The sequence below is a fragment of the Bombyx mandarina genome, chromosome 03 (assembly GCF_030267445.1).
Source record: "Bombyx mandarina strain Sakado chromosome 03, ASM3026744v2".
NCBI classification, from domain to species: Eukaryota; Metazoa; Arthropoda; class Insecta; order Lepidoptera; family Bombycidae; genus Bombyx; species Bombyx mandarina.
In genome coordinates, this window is record NC_143210.1 from 8,120,216 (window position 1) to 8,145,566 (window position 25,351).

Sequence of the window (25,351 nt, forward strand, 5' to 3'; positions counted from 1 at the left end):
AAAACATTCAGGTATTGAAATTTGAATTTCACATGTATAGCATTATAAATAATATAATATAATAAATACTTATACGATACAATTTTTCAATGCGATAAACATATAGAGTTTGTTAAAATATATAATATATTATTTTCTTTGAATAAAATAAAATAATAAAAATAATAATAAAACTACACAATAAAACCTCCTTTTTTAAACCAGCTTAAAAGGAACTGTTACTTATATAATCTTGTTTTCAAATATTTCCGCAAAATTCTGCACATGGAAAAACAAAAAAAAATCTTATTTAAAATATAGTACTTGAAGAACACGGTACAAACTCACGACTATCCAATTTTGATTGACATAACATGAAATGCTAATCGCCATTTCTCTGAATCGCGGATATTCGAAAGGTCGGAAATAATTTAATGACATTAAAAACACGACGTTAAACCGTGAGAGTAGGTTTCAATATGCTTATAATTCGCAAAATCGAAAAATATGCTATAATTTTCGGAATCTTCAACATATAAAAAGTAATATTTCTGTTTCACGATCTATTTTCAATCTACATTAGCCACAATTCATTACGTGCATAGATATTATTAGGTTAATAGATATAGAGATGATGTTTAATATTATACGAAAAGAAACGGTCGGAATGGCATTTAAATTAAATCTCACTGGTTGTCAATGTCACGGCACTGCCATTATCCCATCGTCGTGGTCGGGAGCAAAGCAAACACTCCATTCCTGTCACCCTCCGGCGTTATAAGGACGTTTAAGGGCATCGGCTCATTCTACGAGCCTCTAGAGATATCATTACCTAGCTTTATTGGATGCTGCTGATAGTTCTATTAATTATCTTAGCCTCGCAGCTGATGTGTATGCGGGCGTCAATAATGCCTTATTATTGGAAGTAACAATGACTCAACAATATCTCAGAGTTCAATAATAAAAATTGATTTTCCTTCATCTCCAATGATGAGTAAGTTACTTCAAAAGTCTACGTGAAACGAAAAGTACCAAAAGCTATATTCAAATTTGAACTTACTCTAATTATATCAAAAGATTCGTCAAACCAGGCCGCCATTACTGTCGATAATTTTATAATATTTAATTTTATACTACAAACATCTAGATATATTTTCTAGACTGGCAACAATAACCGCTGCAAGTTTCATCCCAATCGGATAAATGGTTTAAGAGTACAAACATACATTGATTTTTAATTATATCCAAGACGATTTGAGTCAACACATATAATGATATCAAATATTCCAGACAATGAAAGACTTGACTGCGTTTTCTGTGATATAAATACGATTTTTTTGAGAGCTTAAAATTAAAACTAAAATAAAAATATGTAACAAAATATTCATTCATTATACTTATAAAGCCCTTAATCTCTACTTAAATTAATATTTTAAACAATATTACTATATGTACTATGCAAGACTGAACCACTGTTTTCACTAAACGACTGATTAGTGAACCCGTCCACGAAAAATCTTTTTAAAATTAAAGAAATTTTTCTTTACATACGAATCTATATATTAATACGTGAAGCAAAAACTTTGTATCCCTTTTTACGAAAATTGCGCGGACGGAGAAGTATGAAATTTCCCACACTTATAGAGAATATAGAGAAGAAGTGCACAATGCTAATATTTTTTTAAAATAATACATAAAAGATATTATTATGTACATTAAATCAATAAAGAAAACATTACACACACTACCATGTATTTGACACACACACGCATGCATACTATTTATTTATTGTCAAACTTTTGTTCTTGACGTCTGTGGTCAAATTGAGATTAGATTAAATATTGTTTGTCTTTATTGATATTTTTCTATAGTGTTGTTTGTACTCTTGGCGTTGAAAATACAATCTTATTAGTGTACAAACTTACAATTACAATTAATTATAGTCGAATTTCGACTACCGCGGGACCTCTAGTATAATTAAAATTACTAATACGGTATTCTAATACTTCACAGCTTATACAAGTGTAAATTATTATTCAATACTAAATACAAATTTTCATCGCGGCAGGTATATGCCATTTAGATTTGCGAAAACACATCGAGACTCACGGCATTCCTGCTGTCTCGCTACGAACACTGATTTTCATACCTCGTCCTTAACTGTCATTCAAAGTTCGCAAACTATTCGCTGGATATAGCCGCCACCTCCGATTCATGTTCCATTATTCACTGAAATGTTTCACTTTGATTAAACGTCATTTACCTTAAGGTTTGATGCGTTATAAATTAGTTTCTTCTGATATTTGAAGTTTCGAAGTGTTTTCAACTCGCTGCGTCTTATCAAAAATCTTGGATATTTTATCTGGTCGAAAATAATATGACAAATACACGATCAAGTTTTAGTGTATGAAAAATAAAATAACTTATTTTATAATTACGACTACTTTTACGATTTAAACTCGCGCTGTTTCTTTACATTAAAATGTAATATATAATTATGTCCATGACACGCAAAGACCGAAAAAAAATACCATAACTTACTTAATGTTTCCGATATTAAAGAGATTTCTAATTTTAAAACTTTAAATAGGTATAACACGTATGTAATGTAGTCTGCAAGTAACAGTTACATAATGTGTAACGATATACATGAGTACGTACGTATGTGTACCCTATTTTGCATTCAAACGCGGTAGGGTGAAAGTGTTTTTCATTGTCCCGAAGAGTTTCCCGCCGCGTGTGACAGACGTAGCTTCTTTTTTAACCGCTGTCGACCCTCGATACTGCGGGTTCACTGAGCATGAGCTCTTCTATTGCTCTTTTCACATTTGAAATATAAAATATTACGGTTGAAGAAAGTCATACGTTACTTACAGAAGTAACTTTTTAGGAATATTTACGTAATTCAAAAGCAATTTTGCGATTAATCCTATACCTATAATTAATACTAATCTATATACATATATAAAAATGAATTGCTGTTCGTTAGTCTCGCTAAAACTCGAGAACGGCTGGACCGATTTGGCTGATTTTGGTCTTGAATTATTTGTGAAAGTCCAGAGAAGGTTTAAAAGGTAGATAAATATGAAAATGCTTGGAGTTGAATAAAAATAAACAATTTTGTTTTTCCTTTAATGTGTCCCCCAAAAGTTTAGGTCTTTTAATTATCGATTGAGGCACTACGAAGTCTCGGCAGACTTCGTAGTGCCTCACCCGGCGGTTAGCTAGTTTAAAATAAAATATAATATAATATGAATGAACTCTATAATTAATACTAAACATAAAATAACTACTAATCGTATATTGGACATATTACTGTTGTAGATCGGCAGACGAGTTCAAGGTCATAAGCGTGGCCATCATGCTAGCTAGAGCCTATAGACACCACAATATAACACGACCACACGACATGAGATGAGATTAAAGCTACAATTATATTATTGTAAAGCCTATCTTACCGTTCCAAATTACTTAGCTGCTAGCTCATGCGAACTTACAGTAATCGTAATCATAGATAGTTAATTACGCAAATTGTGTTTTATTACGAGATGTTATTCGTTGCTTGTAAAATACATGAGCACATATAACATACGTATTTTAGAAAATTTGGTACTGTCTATATATGGACACACACACTAGGTGGCTCTTTGTTTATTAATTCCAAAGGTAAGTGTTTACTGGTGGTAGGACCTCTTGTGAGTCCGCACGGGTAGGTACCATCGCCCTACCTATTTCTGCCGTGAAGCAGTAATGCGTTTCGGTTTGAAGGGCGGGGCAGCCGTTGTAACTATACTGAGATCTTAGAACTTATATTTCAAGGTGGGTGGCGCATTTACGTTGTAGATGTCTATGGGCTCCGGTAACCACTTAACACCAGGTGGGCTGTGAGACCGTCTACCCACATAAGCAATAAAATATATATATATGGACACACACACTAGGTTACTCTTTGTTTATTAATTCCAAAGGTAAGTGTAATATTTTTTTCAAAAATGAGTTCGGTTACCCTTAATGGAAAGTTGTTAGCTTTTCATTTGTATTCAGAAGAGTTAAACCAAAGAAGGGCTTCCAATCTCGAGACAGAAGACCAACCATCTTTGTCTGTGAATTTTTCCGTACCTTTTAAACTCAACTCTTACAATTCAACTCACGCGGAGACTGCTAATGAAAGACTTACTTAAGTAACTACGCAAGAGACGGGAATTAACAAGTTCGAAATACAATTCAGTCTTTAAAACCAAGTTAATTTTGACGGCGATAAAGTGGAAAACTTGGACCTTATTCATTTTTTTTTAACTGAACTTTTACGTATTTTATGATGAGACGTACGCGGTTAAAAGATACGAGATGAGTCCTTTGATGTCATAATAAAGACTTCCGTAATCTTACAACTTTCAAATGACCCCCGCGAGATGTATTTTTTTTTACTTTATAGCAGTTTTCTTGTTTTAGAAATTCATGGCACAAAATGCGTAATGCTCCTCATTTAAGAAGCATCACCACTTATCTGTGGTGCAATTAAGCAAAAAACCCCGAATTCTGTTTTTTTTTTAATTCGGCCGGTGCCAGGAGTCTGCTGATTGCTAATTCTGAGACAAAGAACGCCATTAGGGCGCACGGACTACCGAGCGACAAATTAAAATTTAACTGATACTAGAGTACATTAAATATTAAATTACGTATTATATTATATTCATACTTTATGATTAATGAAAATCCTCAGTGCATAATACGGATGCGATTTTGTAGTTTAACGAATCGCTAATTTTCTGCCTCAAGCGAATCCTAGAGTACTACGGACGTATGGTCGGGCGAGACAGAGACAATCTTGAGAAACTAGTAGTTACTAGCAAAGCGGAAGGAAAAGATCATAGAGTCTTGTGGAGAGTATTAAGTGGTAGGCAGCGGCTTGGCTCTGCCCCTGGCATTGCTGAAGTCCATGGGCAACGGTAAACACTCACCATCAGGTGGGCCGTAAGCTCGCCTACATACAAGGGCAATAAATAAATAAAAAATAAAAAAAATAGAGCTATAGAGAGAAAAAATCATAGACCAATGCGATGGTCTGACCTGATTCACAACACCCTTGATTTCACCATCTACGATATTTGACAACGTTCAATTCGTGAGAGCAAAAGTCATAGATGGAAGTGGTCATGACCCTCAGACAGGAGCAGCACGACCCGAAGAAAAACGACGTTATTTTAAATTGTATATAAATAATAATAAAATGGCAATGACTACAAATCACACAACAAACAAGTACTTAAAATTGCAAATGGACATCGGCAACGCCAGGCGTAAAGACGATAAACTGCCTACCACAAAATAATATTTTAAAAGTTGGTTTTCAATATCCACTCTTTCTGAGATCATTCTCCAACAACAACAACATCTGTCTCTGGAATGACCGCCCATTAAATCCTCCGCCACACTTTTATCTTCCACGGCTTTACAAAAACTCCAAAACCCAATGTTACTGATGTGAATCGAATTCCGTGAATAGCAATATAACGTCGTAGACCATGAAACTAGGTCTCAACTTTCTTACTACCCTTCCAGGACGAATGCTTCGCTAGAGAGGTATGGTACCATATGCCCTACTATTTCAAATCTTTTACGGGTTTGATTTACCGATATTATTCCTTCATCGTGAAAGCCCAACATCGAAACCGAGGCACATGTTTTCGCAGAATAAGCCTTTAATAGTATATCTCATGGTATCAGGATCCAACGACCCAGAAATTATAGAGCGGTCTTTAGTAATTAGTGAAAATTACATGGGAAAGCAATCGTCTAGGGCCGAGGGTATAATTAGTCGGTATCCTGTAATTCATTAACATTGGACGCGTTATGTTGATCCTCTCATCGGCTCGAATGTACCAACGTAGACGTTTTCTCGTATTAAAATATGCGGTGTACGGTTCATTGTTTTTAATGTAAAAACGTTTTTCTATCTAAAAACGACGACGACGACGCTTGCAGCTGAAAGTAAGTATTGTACTTTTTGACGAAGCATGTTGCTGATAACTTTATTTCTGTAATCTGACGAAGCATGTTGCGGATAATATCATGTACTTTTAGGTTAGGAATATTGTGTTCTTTTTTTTATAATAAATAAATTAATCTAAAAACTAAGTTAGACTGAATAGGTACAGAACAAACCATTATAGTATTTCCGCATGATCCGCGGTATAAGAAATGAAGTATCATAATTCTTGTTTGTTTTTAGTCCACATCAGAAAAAGAAGGTGGTTCTCAATCCGAATGTTGTTTATCCGAGTTTACTTCAGAACTCTTTTTCTAAGTGAACCGTATCTGGTGATTTTATAAATTTAAAAGATGATGCTTCCCATGTGATACCTGATGAATTTTATCAAGATATAACCAGTAGTTTTTGAGTTAGCCATAATAATTAATCTCTACTAAATTAATCATGTCCTCAACTTATATTATGGAAGGCGGTTTTCTTTTTTGTTAATTTTTTGTATTTTTAAAACATTTATTGATCGAAATAATTTTAATGCTGCAATAGGCAGATATAAAAATAAAAGCATACACTTCGGTGAACCGAATTAATAAATATAGAAAAAAAATAGAAGCACAAAAATAAGGGAATCATTAAAAATATATGGGTGAACAAGTTCAAGGCTCAATTGACGTTAAGTTGTTACCGGAGCTTATATACATACAAACATCATAACACTAACGCCACTACCCATCTTGAGGCATAAGGGCTAAATCTCAATTTTATTGTACCTACAGTACTCGCTATCAATAAATGCAGGTTTTCTATCGAATAATGCTTTTAAAATACTCAGAGAACGCTACTACCTATATCGGTATCTTAGTCGCCTTGTACGACACTCATGGGAATCGTCTTCAGACTATTTTCCAAGTAAATGACTTGCATTTTTCTCTCCTAATCTGCAGCTATTAGCTGAGCTGTATGTCCTTCTAATATCTTTCTACATTAAAGTACATATCGACGCTTGAAAGGCAAACGTGACTAAGCGACAATAACTGCTTTGTACATAAATGATAGGCAATAACCATATTCGATGCGCAAAAAAAAAATATATTTCTAGGTCTATTAAAATAATTTCAATCCTACAGCTAGATTCGTTAAAATATAATTTTTTTCAGGTATTTCAACTTTAAATTAGTCTACTGTAAAGTTCACGTATTGTCGCTTAGTCACGTTTGCCTTTCAAGCGTCGATATGTACTTAAGTATAATGACAGCGATTAATAAACTAATAAAATAAAATAAAACAATTAGCACACGTAATACCCAACATTCACATTAATAAAAAAATGCAAGTGGTCTTTCAAAGCAATTACTTATGAGAAGCCTCATCATCGACAATATTACCACTATGATCTGTTCGATTACCAAAACCTTGTGTCAGTCCATCTTGTGGGAAGCCTATCCAGCTACGCCTCCGATGTCCAGACGCCACTCGAGAACTTTTATGGTCCCAGCGGTCGTCTATTCTACGTACAATGAGCCCTGCCCACCGTTATTGCGATTTCGTATTATTGGCTATTTCGGTTACTATGGTGCACCATGCGAATCTCCACACTAATTCTATCACAGGGAGAAACATAGCCTCCTCCATTGCTCTTTGAACCTATTTTAGAGTCTTCTGATATGTTGAAGTCGTCGTGGCCTAACGGATAAGACGTCCGGTGCATTCGTGTTGAGCGATGCACCGATGTTCGAATCTCAGGCGGGTACAAATTTTTGTAATGAAATACGTTTTTTTATTTTATTTTTTTATTGCTTAGATGGGTGGTCGAGCTCACAGCCCACCGGATGTTAAGTGGTTACTGGAGCCCATGGACATCTACAACGTAAATGCGCCACCCACCTTGAGATATAAGTTCTAAGATCTCAGTATAGTTACAACGGCTGCCCCACCCTTCATACCGAAACGCATTACTGCTTCACGGCAGAAATAGGCAGGGCGGTGGTACCTACCCGCGCGGACTCACAAGAGGTCCTACCACCGTATGTTCACGATTGATTTACACGGTGAAGGAATAACATCGTGTGATAAAAATGAAACCCGCACAATTATAATTTGCGTAATTACTGGTGGTAGGACCTCTTGTGAGTCCGCGCCGGTGAGTACCACCACCCTGCCTATTTCTGCCGTGAAGCAGTAATGCGTTTTGGTTTGAAGGGTGGGGCAGCCGTTGTAACTATACGTGAGACCTTAGAACTATTATCTCAAGGTGGGTGGCGCATTTACGTTGTGGATGTCTATGGGCTCCAGTAACCACTTAACACCAGGTGGGCTGTGAGCTCGTCCACCCATCTAAGCAATAAAAATAAAAAAATAAAATGTCCCATTGCGAGCATAAAATTTCTATAGACGTATGTAAACGTAGAGATGAGATCGCTCCCAATTATAAGAATCGAACAGTTAGAGAATGAAAATCGAATATAGAACACCACTAGCTTATTTTGGATAGACGGAGAGTCTAAATAGAAATACTATATCTCCTGTTTACTATTTTATCGATTTAGTATACGATTTCCGTCGTTTCGATACTCCAAATACCTCGCTTGTGGTCACGAACGACTGATCTCCCGATCCCAAAGTGATACAATTTTCCCATGTTACGTATAAAATGAAAGAGGGACAAGAACCAATTTTTACTGTAATTTAAAAATGTTAGGGAGAAATTTACCGGATCACGAATTTACCCACGATTTGCATTCAGGACGTTTGCCTCGAAGGCCCAAATCGAATTCCTATCGTTATTGTACGTTGCCTGAACTTAGTGTTACATGGTGTGTACCACAGCCTTCTCAACTACCACATTACTATTTAAATAAAGGTCTTCGTTTTGTTTTTGTTTGTGTCTATGTGTATGAAATAATCTATATAATTTGTTGCAAGTATTTGTTTATCAACATGCGTGATCATGCTGATACGTAATGTATAAAATACAAATAAAATGCTGATAATCCAAAATTTACACAACGACTTACTTACGTTTTAGGTAAAAATAAATTCTATTTGTAAACTAATAATCATTTAAAGTTTTTAATCGTTGCTTTTTAGTCGTCGCTGCTTAATTAATCAATAAATATTAATAAAAAATAATTAATTTGGGATGAAAAACGAAAATGTCATTATTCCCTAATCAAAATTAACTAATATAAACAATTAAACGTGGCATTGCTACTATGCTATAATTATGTAATTTCCATTAAGTATTGTGCTCTGCATACATACAATAGTCCCCTAAAAATATGCATTTTTTATTATCTTGTAACACTGAAGTCTCGTTTCCCTTAGCTACATTTTTTATTTAACATCGCTTAAAATGTACAGCCATTTCATTGTGTTATAGTAAATGTTATTTGCATTGATATTTAAACCGAACATTTATTGGACTATGAATTAATTATTAACTCACTGCCGACCACTACGTATAGACAGAATTTCAAAGTGGCTACTCATAGATTTCAACTCTTGAACTAACTTGTAAACTCTCTCAACTGTTCCAAAGTAATTTCAACAAACCTAGAATTAAATAAGTACCTCAGCGCATATTTAAGTTTTGAAGAACGATAAATTATTTTCTTGGTACTTTTAGATTTTTTTTCCTGTATACCTAAGATGAATTACATTTTCTTCGTTTTTACTCAAATGATCAGTATTAAATTTTCTGTTCGCAGACTGAAACTTCATTTTGTTATTGAACAGACGCGTTACAATGTTTCCAAACTCGATTTAGGTACAACGAACGTCTGAACAAGATAACAAGATATTGATAACTGTATGAGATTTAATATTCTATACGAAGGAACGAAATACACAGGCTAACAACATCGAGTACTTATGACAAAATATTTTCAATTTTTTTTAGTAATTCTTCTTTATTTTATTTTTTTATTTAATAAGACCAACACACACTAATCTCGAAATGCTAACACAGGTACAGACTGCATGCAGTGGCGAAACAAACGCTTCGTACATAGACTCTAAAAAAATTTTACGCTATTAAAAACAATTTCTTGAAATAAGGCTAAGACATCTCGTCTAAAACTGGCAATAGTTCCAAAAAAAAAGTCCGAAGAATACTTGCCGTGCAAATTATTTAAAGTTATACGGATATACTACGAATTCCTAGGCTGTGTCACTAGTAATTTAACGAAGGGGAACCCTCGGTTACGTTCGTGCCACAAAGGGCTGGATAAATCATATTACCGACACGTGAATTGTAAATTGGACATTACTCGTTACACCTCTGTATAGAGTAGCGTTCGGCTCGGTCTCCAGTGCATCGCATTCACTGGAGTACACACACACGTGGCGATTTGATGCTCGCCGCTTTTGAGCGTCGAGGGGAAGCTCGTTAATCCCAATTTTGAAATGTTTTCTTCTATAGACGAGAATGAAAATTCGAACGAACCTTTTTGAAATAATCGTTTGATTTGAGTTTTTAAATTCCCGTACTAGGAATGTCGTACTGAATAAAAACTCATTTTGAATTTATAACGATTATAAAGAAAAAAAGTAAGTTTTTATCACCGATCCACATCATTGAAGTTATAAAAACACTTTTTTGTTTATTTCCAAGGTTTTATGATGGTATGCACTCAAATAGTGAAGAATAAAATATGTAAGCCATTAAATGAAAACAGGTGATTTCAGGTAGGCACACTTACTTACCATAGTTTCATGATTGCTATACAAGTAAATTTTATGTGTAACCTACAATCATACTTCTGTTACGCCCTTGGTAGTAAGGTGACATTTTACAAAGCATGCCTTCAGCCCCTAATGACTTATCCATAGACACAGCCCATTGAGTTTCTCACCGGATTTTCTCTGTGGGTTGCGTTTCCGATCCAGTGGTAGATTCTGCGAAGCACTGCTCTTGCTAGGGCCAGTGTTAGCAACAACCCGGTTTGAGCCCCGTGAGCTCACCTACACGTTAAGGAGAAGCTGACATAGCCTCTGAAGGCTATCAGCATAGGTAGGGAAAAAAATGACTGATGCGAATGTAATGTTTATTCACTCACGCGGCCCGTACCTATACGGACTCTCTTCAAATTTTACAATCCCGCTCATGTAAGATAACCATCGGAATACCGTGCGTCAGATATATGAATGTTGGTTAATTTATGGTATATCTCGAACCCATCTGTAAGTAGGTAAAGTCAGTGTCGGAACGTCACTTCTTAGTAAGAAGTCGAAATCGAAGTTAAGAGAGGCTTCCAGGCCACCATCAATATAATACGCCCAAAAAAAATTACTGTTTGCAAAATCTACTGTTTTATCAACAAACTAGCTGTACTCGCCCGCTTCGCTGGGCATTTAAAATTGACATTATTATTTATTGTCATTATTATTAGGGGGTCCAACACTCATATAAATATTAGCCTATCCATTAAGTACATGTATTTTCTACATGGATATCAAGTTTCAAGTCAATCGCATGCATGGTTCAGAAGTTATAACGGAACATCCGTAAAAACCACTGTAGATTTATATATTAGTACAGATGCACATAAATGTATAATGTACAACGTGCAAATGCAGATTATTATTAACAAACAACATTATGGAGGAAATCGATTCGTGATTACATCAATAATGATGATTGATAGAATCTTTATAAATCTCGTTTGTCGATCTGTTATTTTCCGGGCAATCAGACCAATGCCGACCGAAATTGGCGTCCAACGGTGACTTAACGAGGCCGATTGTTCGCTGATGTTACAAACATGTATACAAACATTGTCGTGCTTACCTTACCTGAAAATAACAGTGATACTTGTATTGAAATCGATAGACTTGAAACACGGCGTTGCGGAAAAAGTTTATCTTTATATATAAAAATGAATTGCTGTTCGTTAGTCTCGCTAAAAATCGAGAACAGCTAGACCGATTTGGCTAATTTTGGTCTTGAATTATTTGTGGAAGTCCAGAGAAGGTTTTAAAGGTAGATAAATATGCAAATGCTCGGAATTAAATAAAAATAACAATTTTGTTTTTCCCTTAATGTGTTCCCCGTCGGACGGATTCCTTTTGTTTGTTTTAAGTTTATTTTATTCAAAAATTTAGATCTTTTATTTATCGATTAAGGCACTACGAAGTCTGTCGGGTCAGCTAGTAAGCAATAAAATTACCAAAACAAAATTTATAAAAACAATTTTAAAGATTTTTACCTACTACCTACCAAAGATATGAAAATGTGCTCACCGTGCCTATAAACAAATATAACGTCCACATTATCTTTTTTCAACTTATTTCCTAATACGGGTAATAGCAAATAAATAGTTCAATCTGACTATTTAACTATAATTTATTGGCAAATATTTATTTTTCTCCGCTCCTCAAAATAACGGCTTCCCCAAGCTCTTCCTAATAAACCAATACATATAATTTAATGTAATATTATTGGAAATGTGGTACGCGTGTTATTGGGATTCCCTTATAAACGTTCCTACGTATAACCAATATTTGATTCGAGTCTGGCCCCGCGTGGCTCTCATTCATTCCCAATTTTGTTTTGATGACTGTCGTAATGATATTGTGTATACGTGTTTGGGTGGTGGAGTGTTCGATTGAACGTTTTGCTATGGTTTCGGCCATTTGTCTGAGATTTATTATAACAATCTCGTATGTTTAGTTCGTGTATAGTGTGTATATAATGTTTGTGTACAAAGAATCTAGTGTGTCTGTTTATTGAAGAATCCTTAGAATTGAAAGGGGGAATTTAATAACTACTTTATGTCTGTCTCTTGTTTGTCCTGGAATTACGGGAGAAAATTTCATGTAATTTACACAATTAAACATATATCGATTTGGAGCAGAATAATTAAAATTGTTTAATTAAAAACGGATTTATCAAAAACGTCACGTAACGAAATTTTTAGTTATTTGGAATGTACTTTAGTACTGTTTGATAAAGTGTTAAGTTACTATTAAAGTCTTACTGTACAAGCGCTGAATTTAAAGATAAGATAGCCGCCTCATAACACTACATACTTAAATACCGTCGTTGTCAAACCAATATAATATGCTGTGTGCATTTTTTCGAGATTTCGATGTTTTGACTATCATTATTTTTAGTTTCGATAGATTAGTTGACGGACCAAATTTTTGGTTTAAACAAAAAAAAAACCACTCATACTTTTTATTCTTAACAAATATTGGTGTTGCCAAAAATAACATTCACCTGAAGTCTCAAAGTGGGCTGCAGAATTCACTCAAATAAATCATGTGTGTCCTGCGGTTAGAGTCGCGTTCAATTTGTAATTCAACAAGAATTAATTTGTGTTATATTCCTGGGCTAAAAGTTTATTATATCACTCTCTTGTCTATAAACTATTGTTCGATTTTTAGATATATCGTTACGTATAATAGTTCCTGACTTCGCTAGTTCCTGACTAGCGTACTTTTATATTGGTTTGTATTTATTAACACGCTTTTATGAGCTTGATATATAGAATCTTTAAGTCATCTCATCAGTCGCAAACTCTTACTAAATTGAACATTTGTACACACCATAAAGAACCGATGACAATATAATTTCGTTCTGATACCCTGGACCAGTAATGAACAAGAGAGCAAAAAAGAGAAATTAATTCTTAGTTCGGTTTCCTATTTTAGTGAGTATTTTTATTTTTTAAACTACATTGAATAAATAAATGTATATATAATTTAATGTATATGTATATATAAGTAAATGTAATAAATTTAAACCTGACCTGATACTTTGACATGGTAATAAAAATAATTTAATAATTAGCCGACATAACCTAATAGGTGTATTGTTCTAATAAAGAATAAAAAAAAACAACATTGGTATATTTATTTCACATTTAGTAATGTACATATATCCGGCATTGTCCGGGCGGGTCATTTCATGTATCATATAAGATAAAAAAGACATATTTCTTAATGTAGATTTGACTACTTACTACCTTTATCGGAAATTTCGTCAAAATACGCTCCATCATTTTTGCGTGAATTAATAACAGATACATTTACTATGTAGTACCAAACTTCAAGTTTATGATATTCGTATGTATATATATGTAGATTATCACAAATTTTGAATTTTCATTTAAAAAAAAAAACATGAAGACCACTGGAATGAAATACATTTGGATTGTTCCAATTAAGAGCAACAAATAAACTGTTAGCAAACGGGCCATCTGCCGCGCGGTCCATGACGCAAAAGGAACGTAGTTTCACAGGCCGACAGTCCGGAACAATTGAATTATACCAGCTATTAAATTCAGCTCGTCCCGACACTTTATGCCTTCAGTAATCGCCGGTTGTTAGTTCAACGATTTATTTTATAACGTGCTTTGATTTTACAATTTCGCTAGCCTCGATGATAATCCCGCTGGTCGTAGTCGATTGGTTGAGCTGTAGGATTATGTGAATCGTGAAAACCGCAAGTAAAATAATTGGAACGCTGTTCTGTACTGGTGGTAGGACCTCTTGCTTACTGGTGGTTAGGACCTTTTGTGAGTCCGCACTGGTAGGTACCATCACCGCGCCTATTTCCGCCGTGAAGCAGTAATGGGTTTCGGTTCGAAGGGTGGGGTAGGCGTTGTAACTATACTGAAACCTTAGAACTTATATGTCAAGGTGGGCGACGCATTTACGTTGTAGATGTCTATGGGCTCCAGTAACCACTTAACACCAGATTGGCTGTGAACTCGTCCATCTAAGCAATAAATAAAAAATTTAGAGAACCACATTTTGTTCCTACTGAAAATATACGAACATTTAAGATGAAAATTTTACTGATGTACTTTTCCATGTGCGAATTCAAAAGTAAACTACCTCAATTGGACTTTATTACAATATTAAGAATTGTTCAAGATGATAGTTGTGAGGTTTCACTTACTACCATGAGAAACATTTACTCTTTACTTCTCCATCACAAACCAACATTCTAAGTAATATCCAATAATATCACCACCTATTTTCCTAAATAGCATACCACTTCCTTTTTATTTCCAGTAGCTGAATACTAGATAGACCGCAATTTACAAAATAAAAAAAAAATTAAAACGGAAAAGTGAAAAATAAGTCCTAACGTATTAACGTTCAACACGAGAAAAAACTTTGCCAAGATTGAGAAATAGCCATCTTATTTACGTATATACCACGAAATTACATGATGACTCATTATTGCCTTTGTTCCATCGATGAACTACGACCGGCACTTAACACTCTTTGTGCATTACACGTGCCGGAAATAGCCTCGAGCACGCCAAATTCCTCCTGGAGCGATGTACAAAACTCCATCGGCCCGACACGACGCAGCCATTTCAATTTTTGACTCCCGACTTCATAACAACGGAGACACATTTTCTAGTTACAGATTCTTGCTTTGTTTCGTGAAGAAACTACGACCCCCTTTGTGTGCGACTTGTCATTGCCCTAGGCGCAAAAGAATTCCATGAACAAATTTATAAAGTGTTATCCTTGGTTGGTGATCACAATGTATTTTTATTTAAACTAGTGGTCCCGCAGTAGTCGAAATTGGACTATAATTATAATAATTGAAATTATTTATGGTTCTATTGTGAAAGACTATTGCATTTCTATAGTCACAGATTTCGCAAGACTACACTATAGACAAACACTCGTAATATTAAAGATAAACAATATTAATCTATTCTCAATTTGACTACAGACTTTAAGCAATAACAAAATTTTGACAATAAACAAAGAGTAGGTATATGTGTGTGTGTCACATACATGATAGTGTGTGTAATGTTTTCTTTATTGAGTTAACGTATTTTTAATGCGTAATTTTTTTTAAATATTAGCTTTTTGCACTTCTTCTCTATATTTTCAATAAGTGTGGGAAATTTTATACTCCTCCGTGCGCGCAATTTTCGTAAAAAGGGACTAATAGCTGATTAAAAGGGCGATGCGTGTCTCGTAAAAAACGAACTACAAAATTAGAAGTTTAATTCAAATTCATCAAATTAATGTAATTGTATGTAATTGTGTTTGTTGGGTTCGTCCATCTTCAATTTGTTTTAATTATCAGAAAAATTATATGTAAATATTTAATTAAAATTCTAGAATTAAATTGTAACACCGCTGAAACAGAAAGGCATCCTAGGTCTTTTCCAAAATAGCAATTAAAGATACAATAATAAAAAACTTCAGAGGTGTCAAGGGACACCCGGATGGAACGAAGTTCCTTTCGATTAATTAGTGAAGGAATTGTAATTTTTTTTTAAAGTTATAATAATAAATTACGGCATTATGAAGAAAAAAAAAACAATACTATGAACTAAATTACTATTGTTGAAACGCTATCTCGAGAAACTGTACTCATTACGCGGACCAATCGGATACGAGCAATGTCACGCGATAAGCGCCTACATAAGAATTTTTTCCGTCTAGCCCCCTTTCACAACGCGCGATAAGGAACTTCGTTCCAATAATAATATATAAACATAATAATCCGTGCTCGTGACACGAAAATGACTTGGTAATTTTGCTTTTCATGTACCTTGTTACTTGCACTGACTCCCGGTGCTACTAACTTAAACCATCTTATTTGCATAAAGCCAAGAACCTCCGTCTACTCTGTAGTGTCTCATCAATTCGTGCATGCTTGATGAATCTCTATTAGTTTGAACTTAGTTACTTAACTCGGATGTATGTTATACGATATAATCACACTACAACATACAAACTAATAATTGCTTAATTAACATTATTTGAATTTACTTACGATAGATTATTTTCTTAAATTCCAGTATAAGAATGTTCAACATCCATACATGAAAATAGGCAACTAAATCTAAAACTAGGAAACTAGATATTTGCAATAAAAAAACACCTTAGATACCTCTTGAATCAAATCAAACAAAGCAAATCAAAAATTTATATACGAAAAGATAGCTACACGGAAATGGCGCTCATCACAAATAACAACATAAGGAGTTTACTGATAATAGGGAAAGCAAACCCGCAAAAGCGATTCAGTTTCGTCGTCTGAATTCATGCTATTTGCAAATTTACATATCTACTCGTATTTACACTTAGATTGAGCCAGTGTGGGTCACGTAGAAGATTAACGTGGAGCATTAGCGGAGGGCTGCGTCTCTATCCGTGTCGGTTTGCAACTAGATGCACGCAATTATCTGATAAACGAAACAGCATGGAACGTGTTTCGCAATCATCAGCTTAGTTAAAAGACTGGCTAAGTTATTCTAGAAATATCAATAGAAATTGAGGGCACCTGATGGCAAGAGATTACCATTGCTCATGACATCGGGAAGAGTATAGCAAATTTTTGTGAAAAACGAAATTATTATTTAGATTATCATTAGCTTTAGCAATCGTTGTTTAGATAATCGAGCTTTGACATTGAAGTAAACTTTTTACTCATTTATATACTAGTAATAATGATGCAGATAATGTCGTAAGCTCATTAAAACTTGAAGAAGGTTCTAACATTATTATTTTTGACATCGAGAATATTTTTCCTTGAGGAAACATTCCTAAAAGTAACCGGGATATTTAAAAATCTAGGTTAATGGGTAGCGTATAGGAGGTATATATTTAAGTTGGGAAAGAGCGGATTCTAGAATAAACTTTTTTTTTTTCTAAGACCCTACACGTATGGCTACGAACTACAATTCAATCACCATCCAAAATGCAGATTTAAGTTCCAATAGTTGTTTTATTATTACAAAACGTCACTACACCTTTTATAAATTAATTTATACAATAATCAAACGCTTCGATTCTATTTGATGCAATATATTATTTCGTTCCCCTTTAATCCCCAAACTGGATGTCGAAAATTGATTTGTTGTTCGGATCAGCGTTTAGTAACACGATTGTCTGGGCAACCGACGTCTGCGGAGTTTTAATTTCTTTGTGTTTCCAACGAACCGCTTATTTTGCGGAACCAGATTTTGCCCTCGATAGTTTTAAAATGAGAATAAATATTTTTAAGAACATACAATACGGTTTTGAATAATGAAAAATAGAGATTACAATAAATTGAAGTTTTCTTTTTTTAATTGTTTAAATGAGAGGACGAGCCACGGCCAAACTGATGTTAGGTTGTACTGGAGCCCATAGAAATCGATAACGTAAACGCTGACATCCGCCTTGAGACACGAGTTCCGAGACACAGTTTTTATAGTACAGCGGCTGCTCCACTCTTCAAAACGAAACTTATTCCTGCTTCTTGGCATAAATAGGCAGGGTGATGGTACTTACCCGTGACGTCTCACAATACGCCATACCATCAGTAATTACGATAATTTGGGAATTTGATTTTTATTACGTGATGATATTTCTTCAACGTGGAAGTCATTCGTAAACAGATGTAAAATACGAATTTCATTAGAAAAATTGGCACCCGCCTGAGACTCGAACGCCGGTGCATCGCTCAACACGAATGCACCGGACGTCTTATCCTTTAGGCCACGACGACAAAGTAAATTTTCGACAATTTGCATATTGTACATAGCACAGGTGTAATCAGAGGCAATGGAGCGCGACATTCTAGCCGGTGGCTACATAGTTCGTTTACCGGCTCGGTTCGGCTTAATTAAATTTTGACACAAAACGTTCCGGAAACAGACGTCGTGGATGAAGCGCTAAAATACTCGTATTTATCCCGAATTCCGCATATTGATTTACGTTAATGCGTGTGTGATGATGTGCACTCAACACCAATAGCAGAATTTATTGGACCTGTGAATCGAAATACGTTGTTTCAAAGAAATCTCCGTGAAGCTTCTTTAGGTAAATATTGTCATCAAAAATATCATCAAAATAAGTTTCGCGTTGAAATCAGTCAGCTCATTCATAGACCTACAACCTTTCGATACTACAGAAATATTAAACTATTGAGCAACTTCCACTATATCATAGTCACGTTACTAATCACTTAGACGACAGCATGTTTCCACAACAGTTTATATTCATCACAAATCAATTTCAGACAAGCGACAAGTGACCTAAATAAACATATTTAATCGAACAAACAGTTCAAAATAAAACACGTACTAGATTTGAGTAAATGTCACTCACACAAAGATATAAATTTTCATCTATCATTCACACAATTTTTGTCTTGGAAATAATTGACAAAACAGATGTACCATGTTTTATCACTAACTAAAAACTTTTTATAGCTCTGGTTACTTTATGTCTTAATTTATTGACAATTGAATTTACGATTTCACTGAATGAACCTTGACCTATGGACTTATCTTTTCACCAATCTAAAGCTATTTGTTATGAACTATTAAATAAACGGCCTTAAGTCCGATATCGCACAGATCCTAAATAATACAAAATTATATGTAAACTAGCGACCCGCCCTCGCTTCGCTTCGGAAACATTAAAACACATGAAACCAAAAAAAAAATTTAAAAAAAAAATTAAAAAAGTAGCCTATGTTCATCAGGGACAATGTCGGCTTCTAATGGAAAAAGAATTTTTCAAATCGGTCCAGTAGTTTCGGAGCCTATTCGAAACAAACAAACAAACAAATCTTTCCTCTTTATAATATTAGTATAGATTAAAATTAGTTTGTTATCTAACTTGGTCTGTCTTTTGGTTTCGTGTGCGTGAATTGTACTGATAGTTATAGATGTACTTAAAAATAGAGCTTATTTTGTGTTGGACCCATTTAATATTCATTAAAAGACTGGTTAATTTATTACTAAAATTTCCAGTTATCATTATTAGTTGCTACATGCCGCTCAAACGAAAATAAAAAGTGAATTGGAGTCAGGAGCGTTTAAAGCTATGGTGTTTTACAAGACAACATTTTTACCATCAAGTAGTACATATTTCACATATGAAATAATTTTTTTTTCACTTTCATGTATATGGCTATACTATAGTGATGTACAATGTACAAACTGATAAGTAACGGACTGATAAATTTCATCATCGTGTAACCCTGCTACTACTAATCCTTCCGGCTATGTCGCTTATCATGGTGCTCCTACGGATCTCGTCGTTCCTAATTTCGCGATATCGCAGGAAACTCTAATCATAACCCTCATAACCATAATGCTCTTTGGGTGACTTTGAGTCATCTCATAAGACCTATAGTAAACTATCCCGTCTCACTGTCGTATAACATCTCTGGTAACACAGACTGGTCAAAGAGACTGTCTTGAGATTTTACGGTAATTGGGATGACAATATTTTGCGCAGCTTCTCGAGCGCTGTCCTGATTACGGGTAGTCTATTAGTTAGTTAATTCCATACAAAAACTAAATTTCAGGCAAAAGTTCTCTTTATTTTCCCACATTGATGTAAATTTATATTTATTCAAGTTTCTCAAACAGAAATCAAATATTAAACTAATTACGGGAAGCGGTCCTCGTGACTTTTCCAAGGGGTTAGGTTCGTAGTCAAATCCCTTAAAGCGGTAATCCTCACGTCGTATTCGTAGTCCAGACTAAATCCAATTACGCCGCGCCGACTCTCGGTGCGATGCGGGACAAGGAAATACATCACGAGCTAGAAATAACAAGATTGCAACAACTCAATTGATGATATACATTTTAAAAAAAAGCATTTTTTTTAATCTCGTATTTATTAAGGGAATAATTTACTTAATCTTAATAATTATATTCGTATGAATCCGCTCTGTTTAACAACTATATCATCATTTTGATTAACATTTATAGACCTGTCATTTACTTGAGATATCGATGGGTAATGCCGATAATTAACTTTTTTCTCTTAATCCACTGTGAGATTCAGAAATTGACACTCATAACGAATTCGAAATTTAATGTACATAATAAAATAACCCGTACCAGTCGACGTCACCGTCTAACCTATTTTCGCCGCAAATTAAACGTGCATTCCCACATAAAGGGTGGTATCTAAACCATAAATATATTTTTCTAAAAATCTAGCTGGGCCGGCAAACGTTGTTTTGCCATATAAATTATTTCTAGGAAAGATAAATAACCTAGATACCGACTATAGCGCCATCTGCCAGGCTGCTTTGTAAATCTAAGCCATTCTCGAATCCACCTTAAGGTACACAGAAAATTTCATTAAGAACCGTCCAGCCGTTTAGGTGAAGTTCAGTGCAACCAACACACGCACAGAAGAAATATAAATATATTAAGATAACAAATGGGCTTCAGATCACTTGACTCACGAAGTTGTTTATTCATCAACAAAAACACACAAAAAAATATACGTCTTTTAATTAGGTGCCTAATAATAATTCTAGATACGATTTATCTTCGTTACAACACGGAGGTAGAGCACTAAATGCACCAGTGGCGAGCACTGACGCGAACTGTCAAGTGGTCTCTGCGCTCGAGTGTCGGGACGTGACTATCGACTCGGCCCTGATGAGATCCGGTATCGCAGCAGCTACATCGAAAGCCAACAAATAAAACCAATTACATTTGCGATATAAAAATATCAGTAACCAAATAATGCTATGAAGCAACATCAGTTCCATTATGCCTATTACATAATATCTAAATCAAATGACAATTTTAAAATAAACATAATGTAAAAAAAGTAATACAACCTTAGAAAATGATCACACGTAAAAAAGACACTGTCGCACTCAATGTTTTTTCATAGCGATATTTGTTCGGTAAAAACAGCATTATGATCTCTAAATAGAGATGTCACTTGCATCGATCGATGAAAAATAATTGTTTTCTGCATAATAGTTGTTGGACTTAAAAGTTTTAACTGAATTGCTTACAGTTGGGGAATACCAAAAAAAATACTGCACCAGAAGGGTGACCTCACCTGGTATTGGTATAGAAACATATAAAAGGCTATCAACCTTGAAGTCGAAGTCACAATTTATTTCTATAATAGCTTCACAGCCAAACGAATTACTGCTGTAGAAATAAACAGATTGATTGATGATCCTAGCCCAACACGTGACGTGTAATGTGTTTCGGTTTGAAGAATTGTATTTTTAAAACTGAGAGCTTAGAACTCTTCTCTTAAGGTAGGTGGTGGCATTTACATTGTAGATGTCTATGGTCTCTGGTAACCACTTAACACCAGGCGGACCGTGAGCTCATCCACCCATATAAGCATTTCTTAAAAATGAAGTTTATCATTAGAAAAATGTCGTGACACTAGATAAAAATACTAACACTTTTCTTTGACAATGCGGGCGAAGCCGCGGGTAACGACTATTCAAGATAGGGAGACGTGATTTTAATCTCCTTAAAATGCTGCTTGTATTTCGTTATTATCCGCCCATAGTAGCAGTATGCCCATATCCAAACTCTCCTAGTTTGTAACACTTAGTTCCTATCTTAAGGGTTATGCACGTTGCAAGCTCACCTCGCTCGATACCACTATAATGATCCTATCTTCCTTGTGCGTTGTCGTTTAAAGAGAAAGACAATGGTTTCAATTTCCAATTCTATCTTACATTTAAGTTAGATGAGGGAATCCACGAAGGACTTCATTGAGCTCTTAATATAAGGTTAGTAGGGTCTTAATATAAGCTTAATATAAGGGACCGTGAGATCGACTGTCTATCGCAGCAATACCAACTAATAAAAATATTCTATAACCTCCCTTAAAAGGCAAACATCAAAATAAAAGTCTACATCTACATCGTTGTCTCCTCTCTCAAATACTTAAAACAGTAGTAACAAATTAGTCGAAAATAAATCTACAATGTTTTTTTTTTCATTTATAAAGGTAAAACCAACGTTGTTTTCCTAAGATATTACGCAGACAAATCTAACTAAAACTCATAATAGACTTGGCAAAGTTGGCTCATACCGCCGGGAATAGACTTCACTTAACTATTAGCACCAAACATAAACAATTACAGAGAATGTACGAGGATGTAATGTATTTATTATTATATAATACATATTTTCGTATATATCGATACAAATCCGCCATGATCTTAATCGATTTATCACTACATAGTATAAAACAAAGTCGCTTTCTCTGTCCGTATATCTGTCCATATGTATGCTTAAATCTTTAAAAGTACGCAACGAATTTTGATGCGATTTTTTTTAATAGATAGAGTGATTGAAGAGGAAGGTTTATATGTATAATAACATCCATTAAATAGTGGAGAAATCAATAATAAATTACAGCTTCCGAAGCGAAGCGAGGGCGGATCGCTAGTTTAAAATAAATGTACACTGTTATTAATACTTAGTAATTATTAATATCCTCATGAAAATTTTATTTTTATTTTAAGAGTTATCCATTAACTAGACCATCGAAATGATCAAATAAAAGGGCACATTTTTAAAGCACATCTCCAGTCTGAAACTCTGAATGGATTATGTAGATACATACCTGCTTGGTCCCCACCTTCAGTCATCGGTTGCGCACGGAACTCGATCATTAGTGTGCTCACTCAATCTGAAAGAGATTTCGTCTCCGTCGACTCCGCCTTTCTTTGAAACTGAAGCAATATTGTCGAAAGCAGGAAAACATTTTAGAAAAAAAAAAATATATTGCCTGAGACGGGGCGGAGAAAATGAGAGCGGAACGCCAGGAGCCAATCGAGCGAACAAGTCTGGGAACGCGGTGCGACTTTACGATGCCGGGTTTACGTTATCGATGACGTAGCCCGCGGAACGTGAACCACCGCCGGCCCTGTTCCAAGCAACCATCGCGCCATCGCCCGCGGTTGTAAACCCGCTTCACGAAGCAACTTCGTTACCAACTCTGCTCTTTTGTTTCTATACGCAATATTAGTTTTGGTCTAAAAGCTATTTTTCAACCGGCGCCGAAAGGCCTGTAAAGTTTTCTAATTTAGTTAATTCGTACTCGACGTTCCGTGAAGAACTCTCGTTTCCCTTATTGTTTTAGATGGAAGATTGTGCTTTGTCTAAAATATTACTCTGAGAATTTTACCACAAAAATGTATAGATAGCATTGATGGAAAACGACTGTATTGGTATAGAATGGAATTTGATGGAAATCAGCTTGGAACAGTTATCAGGATGAATTAAAAAAATTAACTAAAATTCGTTAAATACATTTGTTTTTTCTTTGCAGGTGCTAATGTTCCCAGAAGAAGGGTGGGCAAGAAGCGCATCTTCTTCTTACTGGACGTTGCAGCCCTGTTGGTGGCGTCGATCGCGTTGCAAGGTAGTCGAAGTCGCAGGCACTAGAAGGTAATATTCTAATAACGTCATATCTATACTAATATATAAATCTACAGTGGTTTTTGCGGATGTCCCGTTATAACTACTGAACCATGCATCCGATTGTCTTGAAACTTGGTATCCATGTAGAAAATACATGTACTTAATGGATAGGCTAATGTTTAGATGAGTGTTGGACTCCCTAATAATAGTGACAATAATAAAACTTTAAATGCCCAGCGAAGCAGGCGAGTACGGCTAGTAAATTTATAATTAAGTACTAAGCAATCTAATTTTATTTCTTAAGGCTAGATGTAAATTCGGTAACAAAAATGAAAAACGAGTCGTTCCGTTATTAAATTAGCTAAGGAAATTGCGGTGCTCAAGGTAAAGAAAAATGAAAACATTAAATTAAGCGCTGACGTCAGTAGGAAGTATTTTATCATGTTTGTTGCACATTAGCCGAGCTTTGCGCAATTAACTGCGGAGCCTGGACTCAGGTGAAATCGCGAAGCTGGCGGTTTGATAAACGGCGAGAAACCGGGGTGGCACCACTATCGCGACGCGGAACTGTCGCCGACGACTGCGAAAACCAGAAACCACGTTCCGTAAATAAAATTTAAATATCGCTGCCTGAAACCGAGGAACTCCTACTTTTTTTTATAATCTAAATAGTTATTTTATCGAAAATCACATATTTTGGTACAGTATGTAATGAAACTCTTTTGTTCTGATAAGCCAAAATGTGTTTTATTTATAATTGAAAGCTCTGGATTCACGGATAGACTTCGGTTCCCGGTTCCGGACTTTGTTTTGTAGTTACCCAAAAGACTTCAAGGCAAGCGCTTGGCTTTTAGCATTTCATACGTCTAAGAGAGAAGGTTACCATCAGGTGGATGGTGGACTCGTTTGCTTACCTAAACGTCAGCCTAATAAAAAAAGGAAAATCAAAATAGAGTTAATTTGTTTCCTAAGTTTGAGTGGAACAGACTTTTTTTCTGTAATGCAACGTACTCACTGTTTGGGAAATACTTTAGTCCGTGGCGCGGCTAAGCGCGTTCCATTAGCGATAACGATTATTGCAGCCCACCCTCACTACTTTGCTTAAACTGCCCGTAATTCATGACGACCTCTCAATTCGAACTACACTTCAAAGAAATAAAGCGTGGCATTCTCGTGGTAATGAAATACACCATATTACACAATAAAATTACTCTATTAACATAAATAAGTATGCATACAGTAGATT

The 25,351-nt window shown here is 35.1% G+C and overlaps 1 protein-coding gene across 2 annotated transcripts in view; it reads left to right on the top strand.

Moving 5' to 3' along the window:
* The window catches only part of LOC149503287 (uncharacterized), a 55,553-nt gene that overhangs the window by 21,738 nt on the left and 8,464 nt on the right, over positions 1 to 25,351 (top strand). For both annotated transcript variants that reach the window (XM_089737435.1, XM_089737433.1), the window contains exon 3: positions 24,014 to 24,132. In XM_089737435.1, the coding sequence (XP_089593561.1) occupies positions 24,014 to 24,132 (119 nt within the window). The remainder of the gene's footprint in view (positions 1 to 24,013; positions 24,133 to 25,351) is intronic.